This window comes from Serinus canaria, chromosome 2 (assembly GCF_022539315.1).
Source record: "Serinus canaria isolate serCan28SL12 chromosome 2, serCan2020, whole genome shotgun sequence".
NCBI lineage: Eukaryota > Metazoa > Chordata > Aves > Passeriformes > Fringillidae > Serinus > Serinus canaria.
Window position 1 is genome coordinate 9,135,548 of NC_066315.1, and position 23,607 is coordinate 9,159,154.

A 23,607-nucleotide genomic window follows, 5' to 3' on the forward strand; every position below is an offset into this window, starting at 1 on the left:
ACATTCAGCTGCTTGTGAATTAATAGGGATCACCCTGAAATTGCTATTATGAAATGCAAATATTTGCAAAAGAACAATTAAAAAATATTCCTGAAGTGCAACGAAAGGCTTGTCAGTCATGTTTGTGGTATGCACAGGGACAGTCAGGAGGCAAACACTAATGAATCCCAGGGCAGAAATCTGTGGTAAAACCCCATTAGCCCATTGGCAGTGGGTGATGGCACAGCATCTAACACTGGAAAATAATTCCACCCAGTAATCAGAGGGCTTGGCTTGGGATACCCCAGTTTTGATTCTTTGGACAGTTGGTTTGCATACACCTGTATTTTCAGAAAGCTGCAGTATGTGGCTCACAGTAAATCTACTTCAAACACTTGCTGATACAGCTCAAACTGATCTCATCTGCCCTGATCTGAAATTTTGTGTCAGCTAAAGTAATAAAAGAATCCCGGTAAACCTAAATTATCAAATGAAAAAGGCAATTTTCTCATTTATACTCCATTAGTTTTTTTAGTTATTGCTAGGAAAGCTCTAAAATGCTTAGGCCATAAAATAAACATGTGGCTTAATGTACAGTATGTGTACTTAAGAGGATGATGGCATCTGCAGTAACTGCTCTGCACTGCTGTAGTAATGGGATGCACAAATTAAGCAACAGCATATATCAAGTAAAGCATACAAAAATGTATGGCAAAAAGTAACAAGCCTTCTGCTTTTTTTTTTTTTTTTTTTTTTTCCTTTAAGGAACTCTTTAATTGCTAAAAAGAAGAAATCACCAATATCCACACCTACAATACAAAATTGCAACATGGTTGATTTTGATTGATGCTCATCACCTCTGTGCCAGCAAAACTGTACGATACTGGTATTTTTAACATTTCACTGATTAGAAGTTTATGAAAGCTCCCCTTCCCAAATTAAATTCAATGATATATTTTCCAGTGTTGAAGTTAAACAATTAGCCTAATATGGTTTCAAGCACACAATACTCATAAGATTTTGGGAAAAAAGCACCCCAGATTCTTATGTCACGGAGATGTAGGATAGCAGATGAAAAAGCATCCAAGTATTCACTTTTGAAAATGAAATTAATAGCCTAGATCACTTAGGTACCTTCAGTAATTTTACTCTCAGGCCCTTCATTCAAACGTATCAAAGTACTTTCTATCAATAATGTAAATTCCTTTAAAAGAGTGCCACAACTGAACCTGTGAAATCACAGAAGCAAGATTGCATATCCAAACCATCTACAGACATATTTTAGCATTACTTTGCAACAGTAGGCATTAGGCTTTTGAGAACACATGAATCTCTGAAATTCAATCTTTGTGCTGCTTTACCCCTTCATGCTCAGTTCAAATAGGTGTCCTGCAGAACAAGGAGTGAGCAAAGCCTCTGCAGAGAGCTGCAACAAATGCCTGGATCAGACAAACTCGATGAGAGTAATAAAATGCAGATTGGAGATTTCTTCTTCAGCCAGGCTTTTACAGAAATACACTTTCCTGGCTAAAAAGGATGGCACAGCAGAGCTTTACAGAGGGAAATGCAAAGATATAAAGGGGAGAATCCCATTTTCTTCCTCAGTAATCCCATAAAACCAACAATCTCTTTCCATAACAGCTCCAGACAATTACCTGACTGCTGACAGGACCTTTCTCATCACTTGAGGGGAGCCTATGCTCTTCTTTTCTGTGCTGTCAGTGCCAGGTACATGGTCAGAGTTGTGCTCATTATCCCCTGGCTTTCCATAAATGTGACCAACATGTTTTCTCCCCAGTTGCAACAACCATGCAAGCCTCTTTTACTCAGTTCAGACTTTCTTCCTCTCATGGCACAAAGCTGAAAAGTAAACAACAGTTAAGAAAACATTTGCTTGCCAAAGCCTGGCATGAGAAGGTGCAAGCTCTCCTTGCCAGAGCCTGGACCTGTGTTTGCTCACACCCACAGCACTGCTTCATGCTCCAGCTTGGCACTGTATGGGAACAATCACCATCCTCTTTAGGCCCCCACTCTTATTCAGCCTTTGAGAAATTACAAAATATAACAGAACACTGTTTTCTGAGACTATATTGACTGCACTAATTACCCACAATATTGTATATTTGCTATTAAGAACATGAATGTGTGCTTTCAAAGGGTGACATTCAGGGCTTCAAGAATGTAGGAGGAATTAGATGGATTGTTCTGTCACTTAATCCGAGGCTTTGATGTACTTTTAAAAATTTGTTTAAACCCCAAAAAAACAGAATACACATTTTAACTGTTGAACTTTTACCAGCTAAAGCAGTTTGTAAGGACCCTATCACTATGTGGTTACAACAGAAGATACACAGTTAAGGTCAGGTCACGGTTTCCAAGAACATTCACAGGGACTGAGGATGAGGAAAACGAGGGATGAATTCTGCAGGAACCTTCAGGAGACTGAGCTGCTCACTGGGGAAGGGCCTTGAGTATTGCATTCACTTCCTCTGCCACCGCTGTCAGAGCAAACTCAAACTGCTCCTGCGGAGAGAACAAACGCACACCCTGAATAATAAAACAAAACACTTCCCAGAAAGCCTGGTGCTCTGCTCTGCAGCTGATTTGTTAAAAATGTGAATATGCAGGATGAACTGTACACTGCAATGGGAAGGAACAAAATGTTCTTGGATTATTGATGTCATATAACATGTTTGACAGCATCTCGAAGCCGGAGTCATTTTAATGGAGAAAAATGTTAGGAGCAGAACCCAAGCTACTGGGACATGATGATATATTGCCATTGCATGGTCAGAAGGGTTGGGGAGTAGCTGATCACCAGCCATTTCCTTCTGACACAGAGATGGGAACTCAATTCATTATTGAAATATGAAGTAAGTGAGAAGCTGTAAAGCAGAGACTTTGGCTTTTCTCAGAACTGTTTCTAGTTAAAAGAATCTAAAATAAATATCTCCTCCCCTGATATCTATTATATAGAACAGTATCTGGTTTTAGGCTTACCTGTCATTGATCTTTTTAAACCTCTCTTTTTAATGTCCTTTCCACACTCACAAATTACTGAATTTTGTTAAGACCACTCCTGCATAAGAAATACTTGGGAAGGCTTTTCTCTGCTATTAATTTACTGTAACCTCAACACCAAAATGATTTACCAGCTTCTGTGCTGGGTTGGCAGAGCTGTGAAGGACACAGCCATGAATGGCTACTTCTTCTAAGTGCAACCCTAGCACACTCCTGAACTGTGTAGTCCTACAGAAGGACAAAGCAGTTTTTAATCCTCAGGGTTAACAGGTGTTATATTTCCCAAGCAAGTGATTTTTTTCTCAGTAATGTTGCTTACTGAATAGCTGACTGGCTGATTTGGAGTTTGAAACTTTCCAGTGGAAAGTTCTCTCAAAATATAGGCAAATCAAAGACACCAGATAAGGACTGTGGAGAAATTCCTGAATTTTCTGGAAGGACTCCAGAGGTTTAAGCCAGCTGGGGTCAAGAGCTGATGAGGAGTTGACTCTGAGGATGCAGGCTTGAGATGCACCCTGCAAAGCATCCCAAGATCACTGCTGGGATATTGTCTGTGTCTCCCATTACAAAACTGGAGGTCTGTATCTCTGGCATCTCAGTTGTTGCTGGCAGGGGCTGTGTGGGATGGTTAAAGAACACAGCCACCCCCAAAAGTGATCACTGAACCAATGACATTAATTTTCCACAGTGTTTCATTTTACTGCAGAAATGTACAGGAAGGGTGAAAGAACAAACTACAGATGTCCAACTCATAGGTCAGAAAAGCAGCTGACTCTTGATTCCTGCAATCCAGTGCCAGTCTTTGCCTCGTCTTACCCAACTGCAGCCAGCTCCCATGTGGAGATACTTCAGAGAAGCAATGATGGGCACAGTGCCAGAGCAGAAAAAGCAGAACAAAACGCAGAATAATTTCTCAGCGACATTGCCATTCAAGAATTTTGCTGTCTGCTTGGTGCTGTCAAAGTGGCATCCATGTACACTTGCTGGACTGCAGCCAACAGCTTTTAATCAGACATCAATTCACCCTAAAGAGTAGGACTCATCCTCAGTAGGCACTGAAAATGGTGTGCATGACTGCCTAAGGCTCCCTGCACTGTCTTAGCTCTCTGCAATTAAAGGAAACACTGGGAATGCTGGGGGCCATCCAGGAGCATCACTTGCATTTTAACTGGAGCACAATGAGTGTGAGAAAGAAGCTGGAGAGCAGCAGGGTCAGAGAGGGCACATATGGGCCATTCTGGGGCTGAACCAAACTGGGTGCTTGTAGCAGCTCAAAAAGCTTGAGGAAGAGTGTCTGCCTCACCCAGGGACTGAGCAACAGGCAGTGGGACCTTAATGACCGAGGCAAAACAATTCACAGAGTGTAATCTGCACAGCCAGAGCTCAGAACTGACTGCAGTAAAGGGACAGGAGAGCAGACATGAGATGTGTGGGGACATGGCTTGTCAGGGATGGCCAGCTGAGCTCTGCCCTCTCCATCCTTCTGCATAACACACCCAGGTGAAAGGCAGGGAGTGCAGCTTCCACTGATGTGCATCACCACCCTCCCAGGAAAAGCCTTCCCACACATTCCACACTTTTCCATGAGGACAACTGCAGTTAGAGCAAATTAATGTCAGTAATTTTTAAAGAAGATCAGTTTGTTACTTTGTACAGTTACACTGCCATTCACATATTCTATTTGCATATACAAGACTGCCTGGAGATGAATTTTAACATCTAGCTTTGCCTAGAAAACAGAGCTGGACAGACATTCTGTGGTGTCAGTTCACCTATAATGCAGAGGTGACAAGAATATACTTAATAAATAGAATATATTTAATAAAAAGTATATTCTAAAAATACTATTCTAAAAATAGAATATACTTAATAAAAAATAACTATGGTTATGTTTCATTAAGTCTACAGATAAAAAAAAATCCCAGGAAAACAAAGTGAGTTCATGTAGCATATATAACACAGTATCTACTATTATAGATTGTGAGAGGTAATAGGAGACAGGAAAAATAAGAAATATATCTTTTTCCCATCACAGAGAATACACTTCCTCCTTCATTACTTTTTCCTCTCATATGTGACATATCAATTCTATTTTACAATTCCCCTGAAAAAAAAAATCAACAAACCCACAAACCCTCTATTATGCTTCTCAGAAATGCAGAATATCCTTATGATAATTTCATTACAATTTATTATAGACAGTGCTTCTGAATTAAAGATCCTTTCCAGAAGACAAAATGCTGCAAACAAATCTTTCCCATGCCTATTGGAAAGGTGGAGCGCTGCCTGCTGGAAACAAAATAACATTGCTGAAGGAAGTTGGTGTTTATTTTGCCTAGGGATATTCTGTAATTGGCATTTCTAACCTGACTTTTAATCCATCGTTTTAAATTACTCCAAGAGTCTAATATTCCTCATTTGTATTCAGCTGGGAAAGCACAGGGGTTTGTTTAAATCCATCAGAAAAATTCTCTGGGGATCATGCATTGCTAGCATGTAACCAGATATTTATAATTTGCAAGACATTAGCTTGAATAAGTGATTTGGGTGGTTTTGAGAAAATGACAATGATGGAAGAAGGAGCAAGAGGAGAGATAAGCAATATCCTGAGAAAATTTTTCATCCTGGATGAAAACACAGGCTATATTTGTTTTCTGAAGCTCTTCCAGACAAATGTTTGGAGGGAAAAACCATGTCTTGAGGGAGATTTTCATGGAACTCAGGTAAGTATTGCTGAGCTAAGTAGGAGAAGTTGTTCACACAAGCTCATTCTTTGCTTCTGGAGCGATGTTTTTTCTTCTCTTGAAGGCAACAAGCCATAATTTCTCTGCCCTGAAAAGGAAACTGGAATCTGAGCTCTATGTTGCCACAGGGCTGCTACATATTTTGAATGCATTTGCAGAGTAGTCCAGGATTTGCATCTTACCTCAGAGTAAATACATATGACATTGGATACTGTGTGCTATTTGCCTTTTGTTCCAGTTGGAACAATCAAAGCAGAAGAAAGACTTGTGCACTTCTATGTCTTCCTTGCAGATAAAGATTAGTTAGTTTTGACTGGCTCATCTTTATTGTTCAGGCATTTACTTAATTGGTAAATAATAATTAACATTCCCCAAGCTGTTCTTCAGCAGTATCTTCCCCTAGAATTAGTGGGAAATAACATAATTGGGAAGAGATTCAGGAAAAATTATGAACCAATGATTTCTGCAACACAAATTTATTTCACCTTTGCCCCTCAGCAATTTCAACTCCCTAAACTCTGCAGAATTTCCTATCAGTTCCAGCCTGGCCAAGACACAGTGCTGTCACATTGCTCTTGTTACTCAGTCTGGAACTGTAACTATCATTTGATATTTTATGAGGCCATAAACAGATTTATTTCACCTTCATACCATGAAAGAGGTTTTTTTATTGTCATATTTGCAGCTCTTAACTGGCAGCACATATACCACAATATCATTCCATACATCACTGGAATTTTTAATAACAGAAAGTTTCATTTCTAATTTTAGACACTAGTATTGCACCATCAGCTACTATGTTTAAAGTTTTACATTGTAGAAAAATGTCAAAACTATTACAACTGACAGGAATTTGAGAGTAAGGCATTCATCTCACCAAAGTGTAAAAATATAGTTGCCATGTTACATCCATAAAGGCTGCTGCAAACTCCTCCATTCAAAGATGCTAAAAATTACTTGATTCCCTGCAAAACTTTATTTCCTTTAATTCAAAACTTCTGAGTTCTTTTTTTTTTTTTTCAGAAAAAAATATCAAATGCAGCAGTTACATTCTCTTTAATGAGTAGAAGCTTTAAAAAAAAATATTACATGCACAGTTAAGCACAGATACTCTAAGAAAATAATCCATAGTTCAGGATGAAAGCAAGAACATTCTTTCAAATGCACATTTTCTTTAGCAGGCTATAGATTGTTGTCTTGATTGCCGTTCATATATGGTAATCAAGATAGATGCTGGAGATGGTACAAGAAAGAACAGTAAACACCAAAGAAAGTAACCTAGATAAATCTTCAGCATAAATAAACCTCAGTTGGTAGGGAGCCAAACAGAGTAATCAGCAAGCGACCTGTGTTAAATTAGGTCATACCCTTTCTCTTCTGTCATGAAAACAACTACTGTGAAAGACCTTTAATGTATTTAAAATCCCAGTGGATTTATTGACAGTACCTTTGTCTGGACCATGCCTGGTCTCTGGTCCCTCAAGTGCTCCAGGGTAGCAGCAATATCAATCTCTTTAGCACCTGCAACAAACCACAAATTGGGCTGAGTTCAGAGCACAAGATAATCCATGCTGCATCTGTCAATCTCTTGCTATCGGGTTCCCTTTGGGCTAACAGTCCAATTGAAAATTATTACATCCATCTCTCAGCAGACTTGGCAGGCAGCTGCAATTTTTGTCTTCATATAGAAAAATAAGAGGTTGGGGCACCTTTTACTAACATTAATTCAAGAGAAGCCAGAGAAAAACAAATTCTTAAAAATGTCTCTGCACCAGGGCAGAATATATTTTGTGGAACCTGAGGGTCTGTCATGGCAATGCCACCGAGCACCCCCTTTGTCACTTCTAAGAGTATGCACTGAATTAAGGGCCTGAACCACACAAAGATTAATGCTGTAAAAACAAGATTTAGGTGACCTTTTGTCACCTGCAGCTGACATCCAGAAAACCTGTCTGTGGCTTCCTAGTTCAGGACCTGTCAGACCACCTTGCTGCGTGGCCACTGTCTCACCTGGCCAGTCCATGGCATTTTCTTTAGGTTCCACTCTGGGGGTCTGGACACAGCTGCCCTGTAGCCATGGGTAGCACCAGGGAGGTGAAACAGGCTCAGCCTGGCTGGGACTGGCTCCCTGCCCCACACACATGGAGGAGCTTTCTTGCAATAGATGGAGATCAAAGCAAGTCCTTGAGCCTCTTCCCTTTCTTATAATCACGAAGATTAGAAGGGGACAGGGAGATGCTGATTTCCTCCTCAATTTCTTCCAGTGACTGATATTTCAAGACCACCCTTCTGATTTTCCTTAAGTGTCTAATCTGATGTTTTAGGAAGGGATTGAGGGGGAATCAGGATTTTGGTCCTTCCTGTATGAGCTTCAAGAATAGAAGCCTGGCTGGAAATCCTTTGAGGTGAAAAATTCACATGCAGAATTTGGCTTTCTTGCATCTGCTCCCTTCTGCATCTTGCAAAAACATCTCATGGTACCCAAGCACCAGGCAGATGGGCAGAAGGTCACCCTAATGCAAGTGAAACCACCCCATCCCTGCTGCCCCGTGCAGCTGTTCATTCTCCTAGGGCTGATGTGGGCCCATAGCTACAGGAGCCTGGAAATTTGTTGACCTCAGGTCTCCTTTTTTGTACATTCACTTTTGTCACTGGATGGTTTATCAAGGGCAGGGATTGGCCACAACTCTGGAATGTGCTCTGTTTTCAGGGATACTCAGTGGTGTGCTCTGAAGAAGACTTGTCAACTGCTTCCAGTTGCCTGGTCCTACAAATTTCCTGAGCCACCCTCTGCCAATTTGGGACTTCCTTCTGGAGGCATTTAAATATCCCCAAATATTCACAGAGGTGGCCAACTTGTGGGCCATGCACCATGTGGAGCACTGCTGCTGCAATGTAACCTGTACACATCTAGAACACACTTGTGTAGTTCCCAGAACTGGATTTGGAGAGTTGGACCCAATACTTACCACTCTTCCTACAACTCTTGTAATTTAAGGGCTTGTCTACCTCTAGTTGGGCTCATATCAATACAAACATCATGCACCTCCTCATTTACCCAACTCAGCTTTATAGCTCAGCACCATCTTTTAAAAAATTCAGAAAAGCAATGAATAGAGAATGATTTCATTTGGTTTCCTTGATAAAAAATATGAAATTATATTTAAAAATAGCATCAACTCTACAAAAATAATTTATTTGGAATATGTTCTTCAAATAAATGAAAATATGTTCTTCAGCTGCATCAGAAATTGAATGAATGCTTTCAGTAAATATAATAGTGACAGCTTAGAAATGGTATCTTACAGTTTTGCTAATTACCATGGGTTGGGGCATTGCATGCCTTTTGCTCCTCTCCCCAGGATTTACAGGGATGAGCTTTGAAAAAAAATAAGAAGTTTTATTTGAAAATTAGAAAACCCCAAATCTCCTTACAACTGAGCAAAGCAATACTTACATACACTGTAAAGTCTGATAACACTGACAGTAATTATACCTTAAATCTACTGCAGGTTTTGCAGTGTCAGTTCATCTGGAAAGCATCACTAAAGGAACCCTCTTCACAAACCCTAACACTGGTAAAACACAGTAGCACTCTTCAGTGTTTACTCTCTCACACACATGTGCAATTTCATGGGATTTTCCTGTTCCCCACAGCTGTGGATAGAAGCAGAGCTATGTGAGTGCTGCACATGCTTTACAGCCTCACTTGTAGCCTCATTTGGTTTCCAGGAAACAAAAAGTTCCAGCAGCATCTTGGTTTAAAGAAAGAGGAATTCTCCTTTCAGAAATTAGGATATGAGAAATATTTAAGACACTGCTATCCCTGGACAAGGCTATGCACAGTTCTGAGCTTCCCAGGTGCATGCTGCAAGGATGAACCCAGAGATCCTCCCACTGCAGCTGGCAGGTTCAAGTACCCATGACTGTAACATCTCTGTCCCCCCACCACTGAGGGATGATCTTTAATTGAAAATAACCTCAGAACAAAAAGAGAAAAGATTTATGACAAGACATTGTTACACTCTTTAATGGCCAGACTGCTGAGGTTACCTTTGAAAGAGTTAATTCCTCAATTTCTGTGATGCAGACTGCAGCATTTACTAGTGAACTGATGTTTGCTTTTTTATCATCATTAAGGGAATGACATGACTAATAGTATGAACAACACTTGATTAAAAAATCCTGATTTAGCAAAACACCAAAGCATAAGCATGCACTGGAACATAAGAACAGTTCTAGTGGGCTGGTGTGCTTAATGGCAAGCTTGTTCTGCAGTGTTTTGTCAATAAAGTCCCTAAAACATCAGTTTTTACTCACTAGTGTCCCTAGCCCGTGTGTTGTGACCAGCAGGACACCCAAAAGCATTTCAGATGTCCTCAGCCACAGGTAATTTTAAGGAAAAGCAGAGCAAATCAAGTGTCTTGTTGAGATGCCATTGGATTAGAGGCAATCCAAAGCAGAGACAGGGATTGGTTTGCTACACCCTTTTTCCCACCTCTGAATGCCTTGGATACTGTGGTGATGGGAAATATGGAAGTGCCTGGGGAGAATGATCAATGAAACTTAGGGCTGCAAAGACAGGACACTGTTTCAGAAGAAAAACACCTTGGAACAAGAAAATTCACAGGACAAGAGATGAAATCAATGGCATAGGAAAAAGCCAGCATGACTTGTTCTCTCTCTGCATGAGTAAACCTCTCTTTCTCCTCTGCCTCCCCATGTTCTTCATCTATTCCCTTATTGTGGCTAAAACAAATGTGTTTAAATATATACTGCTAGTCCTCCATTAAATCTCATTTTGTGATGAGGGCTTTTTTCTATTCAAGCTTAGGATACTCTGCTGCTGGGTTATGTAAATTCAGCTCACTACCACTGGCATGTGCAATAGTCTGTAAAAAGTTTTTTGGTGACAGACACAGACAAAGAAAGAAATTTTCAAGGCACAAAGGGAAGTCTGAACCCAACCTGCCTTCACAGGTGAGAAGAGCTCACTGTATAAGCGCAGCATGAACTTTCAACTCTCTTTGGAATTATTTTACTGAAATCTGACACAAATTTAACACTTTCTTTGCCCTGCTGAGGCTTCCTCTTTCATCTGGGAGTATAACAATATGGCATTACATTCTACAGTACCCAATAACAATTTATTTATGCTTTTGAGCCAGTTCAGGTGACAAAAAAATACAGCATATGCTACATGACATCGGGAAAGAGGAATATTGCATCTAAGGACATTAGGGTCAAATCGTGCTCTTATTGAGAGGCTGCAAAATATCCACACACTGCTAAGGTATTTGAAACATTGTTTATCTGGAAAGCCCACACAAACTATATTTGATGCAGTGGTTTAGAGCAAAAGAGCTTGATCCACTGATTCCAATGATATCCAATTATTCAAAGTGTTTTGCTTAGGCTTCTAAACTATTAAGTCCAGTAATAGATGCAGATGTGAATTTATTGTCATACAACAAATAATCCACAGGAAGGGTTAAAAATACTAGGCTGGAGAGCAAGTGACATTTGGAAAAGAAAACAAAATATGTCAAAAATACAGTATTTTCTATCTTTCCTTCCCACCAGTATATATGTGTCTGCCACTGGATTCAGAAGCTAAAGAGAGGGATAGAAGAAGAAGCATTTAAACAATAAATGCTGCCTATTCACCTTTTGCCTGTATTTTACTTTGCAGGGAATAAATCTGGGTTGTGTTTGTGACAGGTTTTTTTATGATGGATTTCGTTGCTTCTTTTAAATGAACATACAAACGTAACTTAGTGTGAGACTGAGGTAATATTGTACCAACAGCATGGGGAAAAATGACTGTGCAATGTGCTATTGTTTTTTAAACAGAACATACATTTGCAGTAATTCACTGTGAGCCAGATACTGCCAGCCTTCCCCTGCCCCTAGCAGCTCAGTGAGCTGGCTGAGTAAATACCTCTGAAAGCACTTCCACACCAGTGCAAGCCAGATTTTAACTTCAGTAATTAACCATCATCTTCCTTAAGGCTTGAAGCATTCACAGTGAGTGCACAGCAACCCACATCAGGAACATTAACTGGATAAACTAAAGGAAAACAGGAGAAGATGCAAGCTGAATGATATTTTGCCCCCAAGGAGAGAAGAGGTTTCTGAAGTTTAGGGTCATATCCTTTGCAAGCCTTTCTCTCCCCTCAGGCATGAATGCTGGATGCATGCTGGCACTTAACAGCTGGTGCTCCTGATTAGCAGATCTCAAGGGGTTAAAGTGTTTGCCCTTAGACAGTTGTGTAAGTGGAGTATCCAGCATGTCATAAAAACATGGGTAAATTCCCCTTTTCTCCTGCAATAAATAACCACCCAGCCCAATTCTGCTGCAATAGGCTCCATGAGGTGACCAGCAGCTCCCAATATTTAAAATCACCCTGAATTACCTAATGTTAGTTTTATGACTATAATAATGAAAGCTTCCCTCTCTTCTCATTCCCCTAGACATGGCAGGGGTCCTATTTTGCTATGTACAAGACACATGAGAAACACTCTGTGGAGGATGGTCCCTTCCACATTGTAGCAGTATTGCTGTCACTGTGATGGCACAGCAATATGACAATGTTTGTCAAGGGGAGTAACATCTTTAAATGTATCAGCTGGGAAGAAAAAAATGAAGGAATGTCATAAAAAAGTTTTTTTTCAGGTTCAGCAAACTACAGAGTTTGTGCATCTGAAAATGTGCTGGGTTGTTTTTTTTTCAGTTATAAGAACAATCACCATTTTTACATAAATGCATGAGAAATTTTAGCTTAATTAAGGTAATTTTGAGATTTTTATGTAACAGGCTTCAACATACACTGAAAGCAAATTCAAATGTTCTATTTTATTCAGTACTAATGAAAAGTTCAGTGTAGATTCTGTGAGGCTGATAGAATTTTATATTAAAGCTCTGTCTTAAAAGGAATATTTTAGATTCTAGATGCTCTGAATTTCCTGTGTATTTATAAAAATAAAATGATGTTTAAATACTTCATCAAAGCACTTATTTGTGGGGGGTTTCCTTTTAAATAACCCAAACTGAGGAATTTTCTTTGTGAATGTTTCACAAATACATTTTGCTCATAAATATTAAATTAAAAAGGATTTTTCTAGTTGGGAAAAACTTCCAGATATGCCTCAAAAAGATATGACTATAACTCTGCAGAATGGCTATAAATTTGTTACTGTGATTCCTAAAGGCTGGCTTGGTCATTAGGGGGCTATGTTTAGATAGATTTCAGCTCTCTTGCAGACTGAGATTTTGACTTCCTGCTAAATGATTCAGCCACTTGGGCTAAATCATTAAATTCACCCTATGTTTCACACCATCATTTATAAAATGAACCCTTTTTTTCCCTACCTAATGAGTTGTTATGAAAGCAAATCCATTAATGATTATAAGGTACTTGGACACTAGAGAGGTGAAGACCTAAATAGATCCTCTTTTTTTTTTTTTTTTTTCCCAATACCTTTTGCACCTTTCAGCTCTCTTTCTGTTCTCCTTGACCATAAAATGATCACAATACTGAATATATGAGCTAGGAGTTGTACTGAGCAGCTGTAAAGGGGGGTTATTAGCACCTTTACCACTTCTCCTTCAGGAAATTATGGTGATCAGTGTGGGAATAAGCATTTATCCCAACAGAAAAAAATGGAGTACTAAGAGCAATGCAGAAATGACCTGTCAAACACCTTTTTTTTTGTAGCAGAAAGTATTCAGCTCCATTCTAGTCAGCTATTACCTGCCTAATGCATCTTTTTATATTTATTATATTGTATAGATTTTGAATTAGGCCTTGAAGGGCAAAGGGACTTGTTAGCTAAGATTAAAAACTAGCTTGTTAAAATCTTGAAGGAACAATCCCTGCTACACTTCTTTATGCTGTTGCTGCTAGAAGCTGAAAAAGAGCCAATTAGTGTTGCAGGATGCTGCTGATCACAGCCTTTAGCCTCGGATCCTGCACGGCTCAGTATTCCCAGGCAGCCGGGAGTGCTGGGGGAGATGCACTTGTAATAACGTGAAACAGCAGAAATACACTCGAGAAAGAAAATAAGGGGAAACAACACAGTGTGCCAGCTAAGCTGTCTCATCACAGTGTGCCTGTGTTTAGGAAGAACACAAGTGTTTGTCATGTTTGGGTGATGGCTGCATGACTCATGTCTAAAAGTGGCGCGTCACGGTCGGAGCAGACGCGCAGTGGCTTTACGCTGCCTTTCTTTCCTCCCCTTGACAAAGAGGCTTTCTTTGGCTCTGCATTTTCTGGCCCTTTTCTGCATTCAGCTTTGCCACAGCAAGGGGATAGTGAAGGATGGTGACCAAAGGATAGACAGTAAATAGTTCTGGGTCTGTCAGGAGCCTAATACACAAACACACCCATCTACACTTCTGTCTGCCATAGTGCATAGAGACAGAAGTGGGCTCTCTGGGGAGTTAGGAGGGTAAATCAGCACTCATGGACTACTACACTGTCACAGCCATGCTGTTTCCAATGTCTAATGTAGCTGGACATAGCACAGATATGCTGTAGATTTGCAAATCTCCTAAAGCCCTACATGCCTCCAGCTTCCCACTGAGAGCTTCTAAAGGAAGGCTCATGTAGCTGCCCCAGCAAGTGTTTGCCCCATTGAGTACTTAATGTTGCAGCAAAACATTTAATCACACCATATGAGGGGCAAACTCAATCTGATTAAAGAGAAAAGGGTCATAACTAGGGGGAGTGTAACACCACTTCTTCACTGACCATTAGTTTTAATAGCAAACCGGTAATATTTACTAACTAGCTCAGTCTCAAAGGCCCAACCTCATCTCATCTACTCCAGCCATCCTTGAAGTTGGAATTGGAGTTAGTCATCTCCTCTCTCAACAGCTAAGAGAGAGAGGGTAAGCTCTGATGGGCAATTCATTTGCCTGAGAATTATCCTCCAGAGGTGTGTATCGTTCTCCTTCATGACAGAGGAGACCCAGACAACTAGGTTAGGTGAGATGCTTAACACTGGATGTTTTATGTGCCTAAAGTTAGCTGGAATGAACCTGGGCTGGAAAGAGCTGAGTTTCTGCTCTTCACTTCTGGCCTCACAAATGCCAGAATCTGCTAAAGCTTACGGTGTTTGAGATCTGTGCTTTCTGTCTGTAGCCTTCCCTATTTCCCTTACCTCCACATTGGTGATTTTGAGAGAAATGACAGAGGAAAGGCAACATGGAACCACAATGAAAAGACAAACCAGCAGTACAGTGTAGTGAAGGCCATGGAAGTGAAAAAGGTGTCCTATGAGTACTGCTGTTTGTATAGTGCTCTGCTGCAAAGAAACAACAGTATTTCCTTCCTTCAACTTGCATTGTCTAAGTGCACACTAAATAAAAAATGCTTGTAAGTATTAGAGATAAAAAAGAGACCTGACCATCAGCTAGAAACTACAAAAATAAAAGCAATTTTCATTTGTAGCTGTCCAGATGTCTGTACTGCTGTAGTTCTGTACTGCTGTAGCTCTGCTCTTGGCCAGGAGGATCATTTGACAATTTTCATGGAAAGAGAAAAGCATCAGTAAAATCCTAGTGAGGGGTACACTTTTAAAGATAACAAAAAAGATTAATGTATTCGGGTTGGCATTTTCATTATAAGCTTATTCACTGTCAGAGATGAACAAAATCTGTGTGCATGTGTGTGTAGGTAGGGATGGACCAAGCCTACGCCCGAGTCAGTGAACTGTCTGTAATTTCAGACAAAATACGTTTGTGCTTCTATGCACCTAACAACCCAAATTAAAATTTCATTACCGTTATTAAAAAGAAAACCAAACAAAACCAACTTCAACAGAAGTACCAAATAGGCAAAGCAAGCATGTAAGTGGAGAAGGGAATGTTTAAAGTAATAAAAGTGAGGTAATTAAAATTATTGTGACAGTCATGCACACACAGAGTATCCATTACATATCTGCATTACATAATGTGTTACTGTTTACACAGTTTGTATTAATACTTTAAGACTGCATGTAATAAATGTACAAATGTAATATGGCTTTATCAGTACACAATCCAAAGGAAGGTGACACTGCAGATGGAAGACATAGGCACAATGTAATATTTAAAAAAATTATACAGAAAAATAATGCTTCTAAGTTTTACACTGATTTTTAACAGCCTTGCAGGGATAGAAATTCACTGCTGACATGTCAGTTTTTAAGTTAATATCCTTTGTCAACGCAGAAAAAAACATGCAGAAACCACTCACTGTAACTGAATGCAAATGGATGCTAATTCGAGGACCAATCCTTCCTCACTTCCACTGTGTGTGAGAATTGTCACATCACACTCTATACACGATAGGAATTATTTCTCTTTTACAATTAGATTTCCTCCACCCTCTCCAGAAGTTAAAAGTAAAATGAATATGCCTAAATTACTACATAAGAACTGCTATAGAAATGGATGCTAATGAGTTTTATTCCATATGGGGTAAAATATCCCATAATCACCTATTGTCACTGTAGAAAATACCAGTACATGCATCTAAATTCAACTTACATGTGCATGTGCAGGCACACACATATACACAAAGCACATACAGAGCAAGTATTGTGAATGTGCTGTTACTTCCTGCTAATAGAGGTTCTCCAGGATCAGCTCCCATGGAGTTTTACACAATTTTCTGCCTTTAGTATCTCTTCCATAAACTCTTGGTACATTACCTGAGAGGCATTTGATCTCCACGTGATGAATCAAACACGAACAAAGTTAAGATGCTTATTGCAAAAATGACATTTATGAAAACATGTCTCACTTGGCCTTAAAAAAATCTTGAAGTCCCCTTTGGAAAATAGGCATTTTCTTTCCAGGAGACACAGAAGTAGCTCGCCTACATAAATCTATTAAATTGTAAGATCTACATTTTACATTTGTTTCATTTTATGTTGCACGTAGGTGGTAAAGCTCTCACAAGACAGTACATGGAGTGACCTGAATAAAAGATGCAACTGTTATGGATTCACTCTTTAAACAGAGTTTATCCTTAAAAGTGACTAAACGGGTCCAGCTCTAGAAACTGTGCAATAACTACACTTTAGCCACCAAACTGTACCCTTTACAGCCAGAAGACCACCACTGGTCAACTGAACACTCCTCCACTGCATGAGATTAGCTACTGAAAAATAAATGGTTTTACTGTCTGCATATAAACTTCCTTTCCCAAACATGTGCCCAGCTGCTTTCAAAGCAGCAGCACAGTACTTCTATGACCCAGCTTTTTCACTTTCCATATCCTAACCTACCCATGGTGGGAAAAACGCCGCACAAATTCCTTATCTACTTGTCTCCTCCTTAGTTTCAGTCAATGACCTCTTGTTTTCAAATTAGTCACTATCTCAAGCTGCTTACTGACATCAATACATTTCTTTCAGGGTCTTCCAGCACTCTATGGGGACCCCCCTTCGTGCTCCCTCTCCCAGGGAATAGCCCATGCCTGATCAGTCTTTCTTCACAATTCATTTGCCCCTAACCCTGGATAATTAGGATTGCTTTCTACCATACTTTCCTACTCCCAAGTAGTTTCCAATAAAATCCTCAGAATAGCAAGTAACTCAGGAAATATGGCTCTTTTAGGGTAATCCCCTGACCAATAAATTATATATATATAGTGAAAAAAAAAAAGCTAAAGAAATATATGATATTGTATCAATATCATGTTTGCTTTTTGCTTGAAAGCCTTATATTCTGTAAAGGAAACCACCTAAAAATGCAGACCATACAACATACAGTGGGAAGCATCAACCAAGAACACCTTCCCCATGGTCACTAATTCATTTCAGAACAGAAGATTGCAGAACATGCCACATTTCAATCTTCCTTTTATGAACTACGAATCGATGACTCCATACAGGCAATAACATGCAAAAAGCTTTAAAGCATCAGATGCCCAAATGTGTTTTTCAAAGGAAATAAACACGATTTTAAACAGCTTTTTCTAAATAGTAAGAGTTTGCTGAGCACCTCAGGCTGGACCATGAAAAACTATCCTATACATTCCCTATACACTTGTGCATGTAGCTGGGGGCCCAGCTCTCATAGTGATTAATTATCTGCTGGGAAAGGCTGCAAGAACGAGCACTATTTGCCTAATTGTGTTTCCAGGGTAACTCATTACATAAAAGTTACAATACATAAGTGCAGCTCATTGGAAAAACCAGCCTTATAACATACGATATGTTTACATGGACACGAGCAACTTCCTTTGGAAATTGAAACTGCAGCATTTCACATTTCCATGGCTGGCATTACTGCTGCTGAGAATTGATGCAGTCTTGTGGACAGCACAACAGTAAACAAAACAAACCCCAGTTTTTTGGCTCTGTATTTTTTCTTCTGTGTTCCTAGAGATAATAATCTGTCTTACCGAAATCTCAAAGACCAGCCATGTAATTAATTCAAACTTAGACCCTGAAAACAATTGTATTTTTAAGTCCTGGATTTTTCTGCTGTAAATTTTTTTCCAGAATACCACCTATTTCTAATCCCACTTTTTGACCCTCTAACCATTATTACCTTAAAAAAAAAGGAAAAAAGAAATCTCCCATTTACACTATATATTCTGTCAATCTCTGAAGGAAAGCAGTATGTTAAATTTTGTTTTCATGGGAGAAGCTTGATGCTGGGCTGAGGAAATATTCCCTCTTTCACCAAAAGCATGTCAGAAATAGTCAGCTCTAGACTTGTATCAGAACAACAGAACAATAGAATTTCCTCAGACTTTGCATAAGGACTCAAAAATAAGCAGATTGAATCCATTTTAACACGAGTAGGGGCAAGCATTTCCTTTCATAAAATCCTTTCAGAGAGGAGCTAACCCCACAACTTCATTATGATTGTTAAATCCAAACAGCAGATAAGCAAAACCTCAGCAAGGGTTCAGATTAGCCCAAATCATTTGATCACGATGAGTCAGAAGGCGAATTAAGGAATCTTTTGTTTTGCCTTAAAATGTCACGGTATAAACTGCATCTGCTCAGGAGCTGACTCACAAGACCCTCAGACAATAGGGTAGCAGGGGCAAGGAAAGGACTTGGGGAGATAACCTCCACAGCCAGCCCTGGCCAGAGTGTGTGTGCTCATCAATTATAATCCAAGCTTTTGAATGCAAGAGAATAAACCGTTGGTTCGGCTTTGCTAAATCAAATCTTTTTTTGCCGGGTTTTAGAATTTGGAAATCAATACTTTAAAAGGATTTTAAAATTCATATTCGCCTTCCCTTTGACTCATCTCGTTTCAGCTAGTTCAAACACAAGAAAATGGATGGTCAGCAAACCCTAAGCAGCTGCTGGCTGGATGAATATCTAAAAATCAAACTATTATCTACACTATCCAAGCCTCACAGTTCAGAAAAATGAAAGTGGGAAGACTCATAATCTTTTTTTTTTTTTTTTTTTTTTTTTTTTTGTGTGTGTGTGTGTGTGTGTGTGTGTTTGTGTGCCAAAAACACTCAATAAAAATGTCTTGCAATATATCACACTTTTAGTCACTACAATAAGCCTGCGGGAAAGACATGAAATGAGAAAATTCTCAACTTTTCTCTAGATCACACAAAAAGAAAAAAAATCTGATCAGCTCAGCAGTACTGTGAGTTTGAGGTGAGGAAGAAATATCAAGTAGACTAAATCTAAATCATCTTATCTTCCCTAGTAACAAAGGATAAAACTTGTAAATACATCAGGGATATTGAAATTCTCAGCAGAAATCAGCCTCAGAGAAACAGTCCCTATGAAAAATCCAGCAAGCATTGTTATCTACAAAAACAATCCATTATCATTTTCTGTATTTATTTAAATCATGAAATGCACATGGGCTGAATGAAATCACTTCTCAGCTTTTAACTCAAAATTAAAGCTTGTCCTAAGATGGCTGTCATTGAAATGAGAGGTGATTTGCTAACTGTCTTAAAATTTTAACACCCATGTACAAATAGTTATCATAGTTAAATAGGTACCATAGTTGAAACTTGTTATATAGTATTAAAATATGTTACTGTAAGGTCAGATTCAACACTGTTTCATTTTTCTTATTGCCTTGATGGATATAGGATCACAGTCTCTGCATTTCACAGAATCACAGAACACCAGGTTGGAATGGGACCTCAAGGATCAACTCATCCAAACTTTCAAGGCAACAGCACATGAAGCTAGGAAGAAAAACGAATTATAGTAATAAACTACATGATAAATAGCTACATTTATTATTGGAACAATGAAACATAAGGACCTACTTTGCATTGAACCTTCCAGCTCATATGACAAAGGAATGCTAGCACAGGATAGACACTGCTGCTCTCTGCCTATTCCAGTATCTCAGATTATTTCATGTGGATGTTGGGAATAAGTGCACAGATGCATTCATTGCATTTACTGCACCAAAGACAGTGAAATTCACTAAGAACCTCCCCCAATAGCAAATCTGTCCCAGTGCCCCTATGAGCTCCTGCTCATCCTTCTACCAGCTCAATTAACCCCCCAAGAACACCATGGGAGCATTTGTGCCCTCGTTACCAACTTTTACTGTCCTGCAAGTGCCCTGAGCTGAGATGCCTTGCTTCTTTAAATTTTCATTCCTCAAAATTCCCTTCCTCAGAGAGGTTGGGGCCGTCAAATTGATGTGGCAGATGTCAAACACAAAATCCTCCCCAACTTGGTTTCTTTTCCCCTGCTCTAGGTTTTAGGAACAGTTCCCTTGTTGGTGGTTTTCAGCATCTAAAATAATATGAGGGTTGGCAACAGCAGGGTAGTAGAAGATATGAATTTATAACGCGTTTAATAGACTAAGTGTTAGCACTAATTCAATGAGCAGTAGAAGAAATTGTAAATGACAAAGGCATTTACAGTTAACTGTCTAAGAGAATGCAGGGAAGTAAATCATTACATGAAAAAGGAGCTCCTTTGCCCAACCTATTAAAGACCCCACTAAAGAGCCAAGGTATTTATTGATTGCTTTCTACTTTCCCACTGCTGAAACTAAGTACTCCTCTATTTACTTTGATTTAAAAATGCATTATTGTCTGCTTTCTAATAAACCAGACCATGGAACAAGAAACTCAAATTATTCTAAGTTTATTCTTGAAAGTCCGTGGTTTTTTTTTTTTTTTGGGTTGGGTTGGTTTTTTTTTTTTTTTTTTTTTTTTTTTTTTTTTTTTTTTTTTTTTTTTTTTTTTTGAAAGACTGAAGGCCTTAATCCTTAAAAGCCTTTTTGAAAGAAGGGTTCCTCGATGCTGGCCCTGCAGCTGGGCCCAGATTGAAAGTGCACTTACATTTTTATGTTCAGCTCTGAAGGACTCTGAAGTTAGCCCTCGCACTGCACATAAAAGCTTTGGAAAGGGCATTCTTTGCCACTCGTGCAATTCATTCTCTAAGAAAAGGAAATGGAAAGAAAGATTTCATGTCCAGGGCTTCAGGCCTTTGATCATTTGATGAACATTGGATCCTCAACCTGGGCCTCCAGCTTCTCAGGCCAGACAAAGAGGGCCCCGGCCGCACAGGCTGGGCCGCAGCTCCCGCCCGAACAAAACCTTTGGCGGCCGCACAGTGTGACAGCCTGGGAAAGGCCCACCTCAGCAGGGCTGAGATGCCCGCTCTGCCCTTTGATCTTTCATTTAAACTCCAGCCAAAGCACCAGGTCAGGGGATTTCGCGTCGCACACCCCCACGGGCAGAGGGGAGCAGGTCAAGAACAGAATGGGGGTGACCGATCTCCAAAAAGCCCTGTGACGCCTTTCTCTGGCCAGTTTCACATGACTTGTCTGGCATTGTGCTGCGCTAAGCCCACACTTAAAATGGAATTTGACATTACATGGTACAATGGAGTCAATAAATGGCATTCTTCAGTGCTTTTACAACAAAGTCAACCCTCCCTTAAGTGGCTGAAAGCCTCGAGCTAGAAAATACTCCTCATTTACTTCTATATGCCAATAAATTGCATATACTTTAAATCTGGTTTTCATTATGGCTCCTCACTGCTGATAGCCGAAATGAGCGAACAAACACTTAACAAAGGTCCACATTAATTTTACGATGCACCATTGCTTCTGTTTTTAAAGTCTAGGTTGTCACGTGGCAAGTAACAAGCATTGGAACTATCTCCATATTCCTTCACAGAGCAAAAACCTATTTTCCAACGAGCATGAAAAACTAATCTCATCCCACTGAAAAATTTATTTTCAGTACAGCGCAAAGGAGAAAGCAAACATACAACTTCTTTTAGCATCAGTGGCAAGTTCCACATGATGCTTGCGGGCAGAAAATTCAGTCCATGTTTGATGAGACATGTTAACAGAATCTGAGGAGAAAAAAAAGAAAAGCTAAAATCTTCTTTCTGAAGGGACCGGATACCACCATGTCCCAGAGGACTGGAATATTCAGGATGCAGCAGCAGATGACTGCAAAGCATAGAGAGAGTATTTTTAAACTACATATAAAAATAAGTCTATGTTAGAAGATATTAAACAAATGCTTTACAGTGATTAGAATTCAAAGAACTAAATATTATTTCTCTCTATAAATTAGCATGATCTTACACCTAATGCTTTTTCATTAAATACACGTGTGCGCATAATGCCAGATGCGGCTTAAAAACTCAGGTCAAGAATCAATAAAGGCAAAATTCTTTTTGTTTATTTGGTCACGTCTACATGCTCACTCTCACCCTCCTTCCTTCTGAAGACATTATCACCATTAAAAATTTGTTCAGTTCTAACAAAGATTATTTCCAAGTATCTCAAGTACTTCACACCATGAACAATTTACCAATCAAGGAAAAAAAAGGACTGATCCCAATCTCAAGAAAATCTATAGATTGTTCATTTTAAAGAACAAGTTTATGTTTAGTTGACAGATTATTTCCCACATCACAAAATTACATATCACAGATGAGACTTGAAAAGTTAAATACATTGTTCAACATTGAATAGATAGTGCCAGAACTGGCAATGGAGATTTATTTTCAGTTCTCTGGACTGTTCACTACAGTCTTTTTCCTTGTAAGAAACAAATCCGTGCCAGACATGAGGTCCTGTCTGGCACCACCACTTCTACACGTGGTGGTGGCAATGGGCAGCTCCAAAAAGGGAAATAATCACATCTGACTGTCATGGTGGGGCAGGTAACACCCACGTGGTGGTGGGCAACAGCCACGACACAGCCTGGGAGCTAGCTCCTGTAGCCACTAAATTAGGGCTGTACAGCCCCAAGGCATCTCTTGTAAAAACTGTAATAACTATTTTAAATGCTAAATTTAAAAATTCAAGAACACAAACACACCTCTCATTCACAAAGCATTTCTGTTTGGTATGAAAAGAAAAACTACAGAACATTCAGGAAAGAGTACAATTTGCCTCTAATTTATTCTCAGATTTTCTGTGAATATTGCTCCCCCACTGTTGTCATGGCAACACAAGCACATATTTCAGTACTGAGGAAGTAACAAGCCTTTCAATTCTCACCTTTGGCCATTTTATTGAGAACCATGTCAATTAGAATGTAGGTTCCACTTCTTCCCGCACCATCGCTGCCAACAGAAAAGGAAACAGAAAAAATAAAGCCTATCAGTGTGCATCTAGACTCAACATGAAGGTACCTGCCCTTAATGTTATAGTGTTACACATGGTGGGAGAGGAGAGAATGAGGGGTTAAAGGAGGGTACTGAGACAGGAGAGAAAGCTTGCACTGAATAAACACAAGCTGGTTGTGGAAGATTAACTTCTACCCTGCATGGATAGCGGGGCTTTGTTTTGATTTTTTTAAGCCAAGTTGTCCTTATGCAAGAGAAACATTTTAAACAACAGTGGAAAACCCTAAACCAGGATACCATTTCTATTAAAAAA

The 23,607-nt window shown here is 39.5% G+C and overlaps 1 protein-coding gene across 1 annotated transcript in view; it reads right to left on the bottom strand.

Annotated features, from left to right (window-relative positions):
- Positions 1–791: 791 nt before the first annotated feature.
- The window catches only part of LOC103813070 (protein tyrosine phosphatase receptor type N2), a 104,571-nt gene continuing 81,755 nt past the window's right edge, over positions 792–23,607 (bottom strand). The window contains exons 11-13 of the mRNA XM_050970455.1: positions 23,227–23,291; positions 7,192–7,265; positions 792–2,502 (exon numbers count right to left, since the gene is read on the bottom strand). Coding sequence (XP_050826412.1) covers positions 2,431–2,502; positions 7,192–7,265; positions 23,227–23,291 — 211 coding nt within the window. The 3' untranslated portion in view covers positions 792–2,430. The remainder of the gene's footprint in view (positions 2,503–7,191; positions 7,266–23,226; positions 23,292–23,607) is intronic.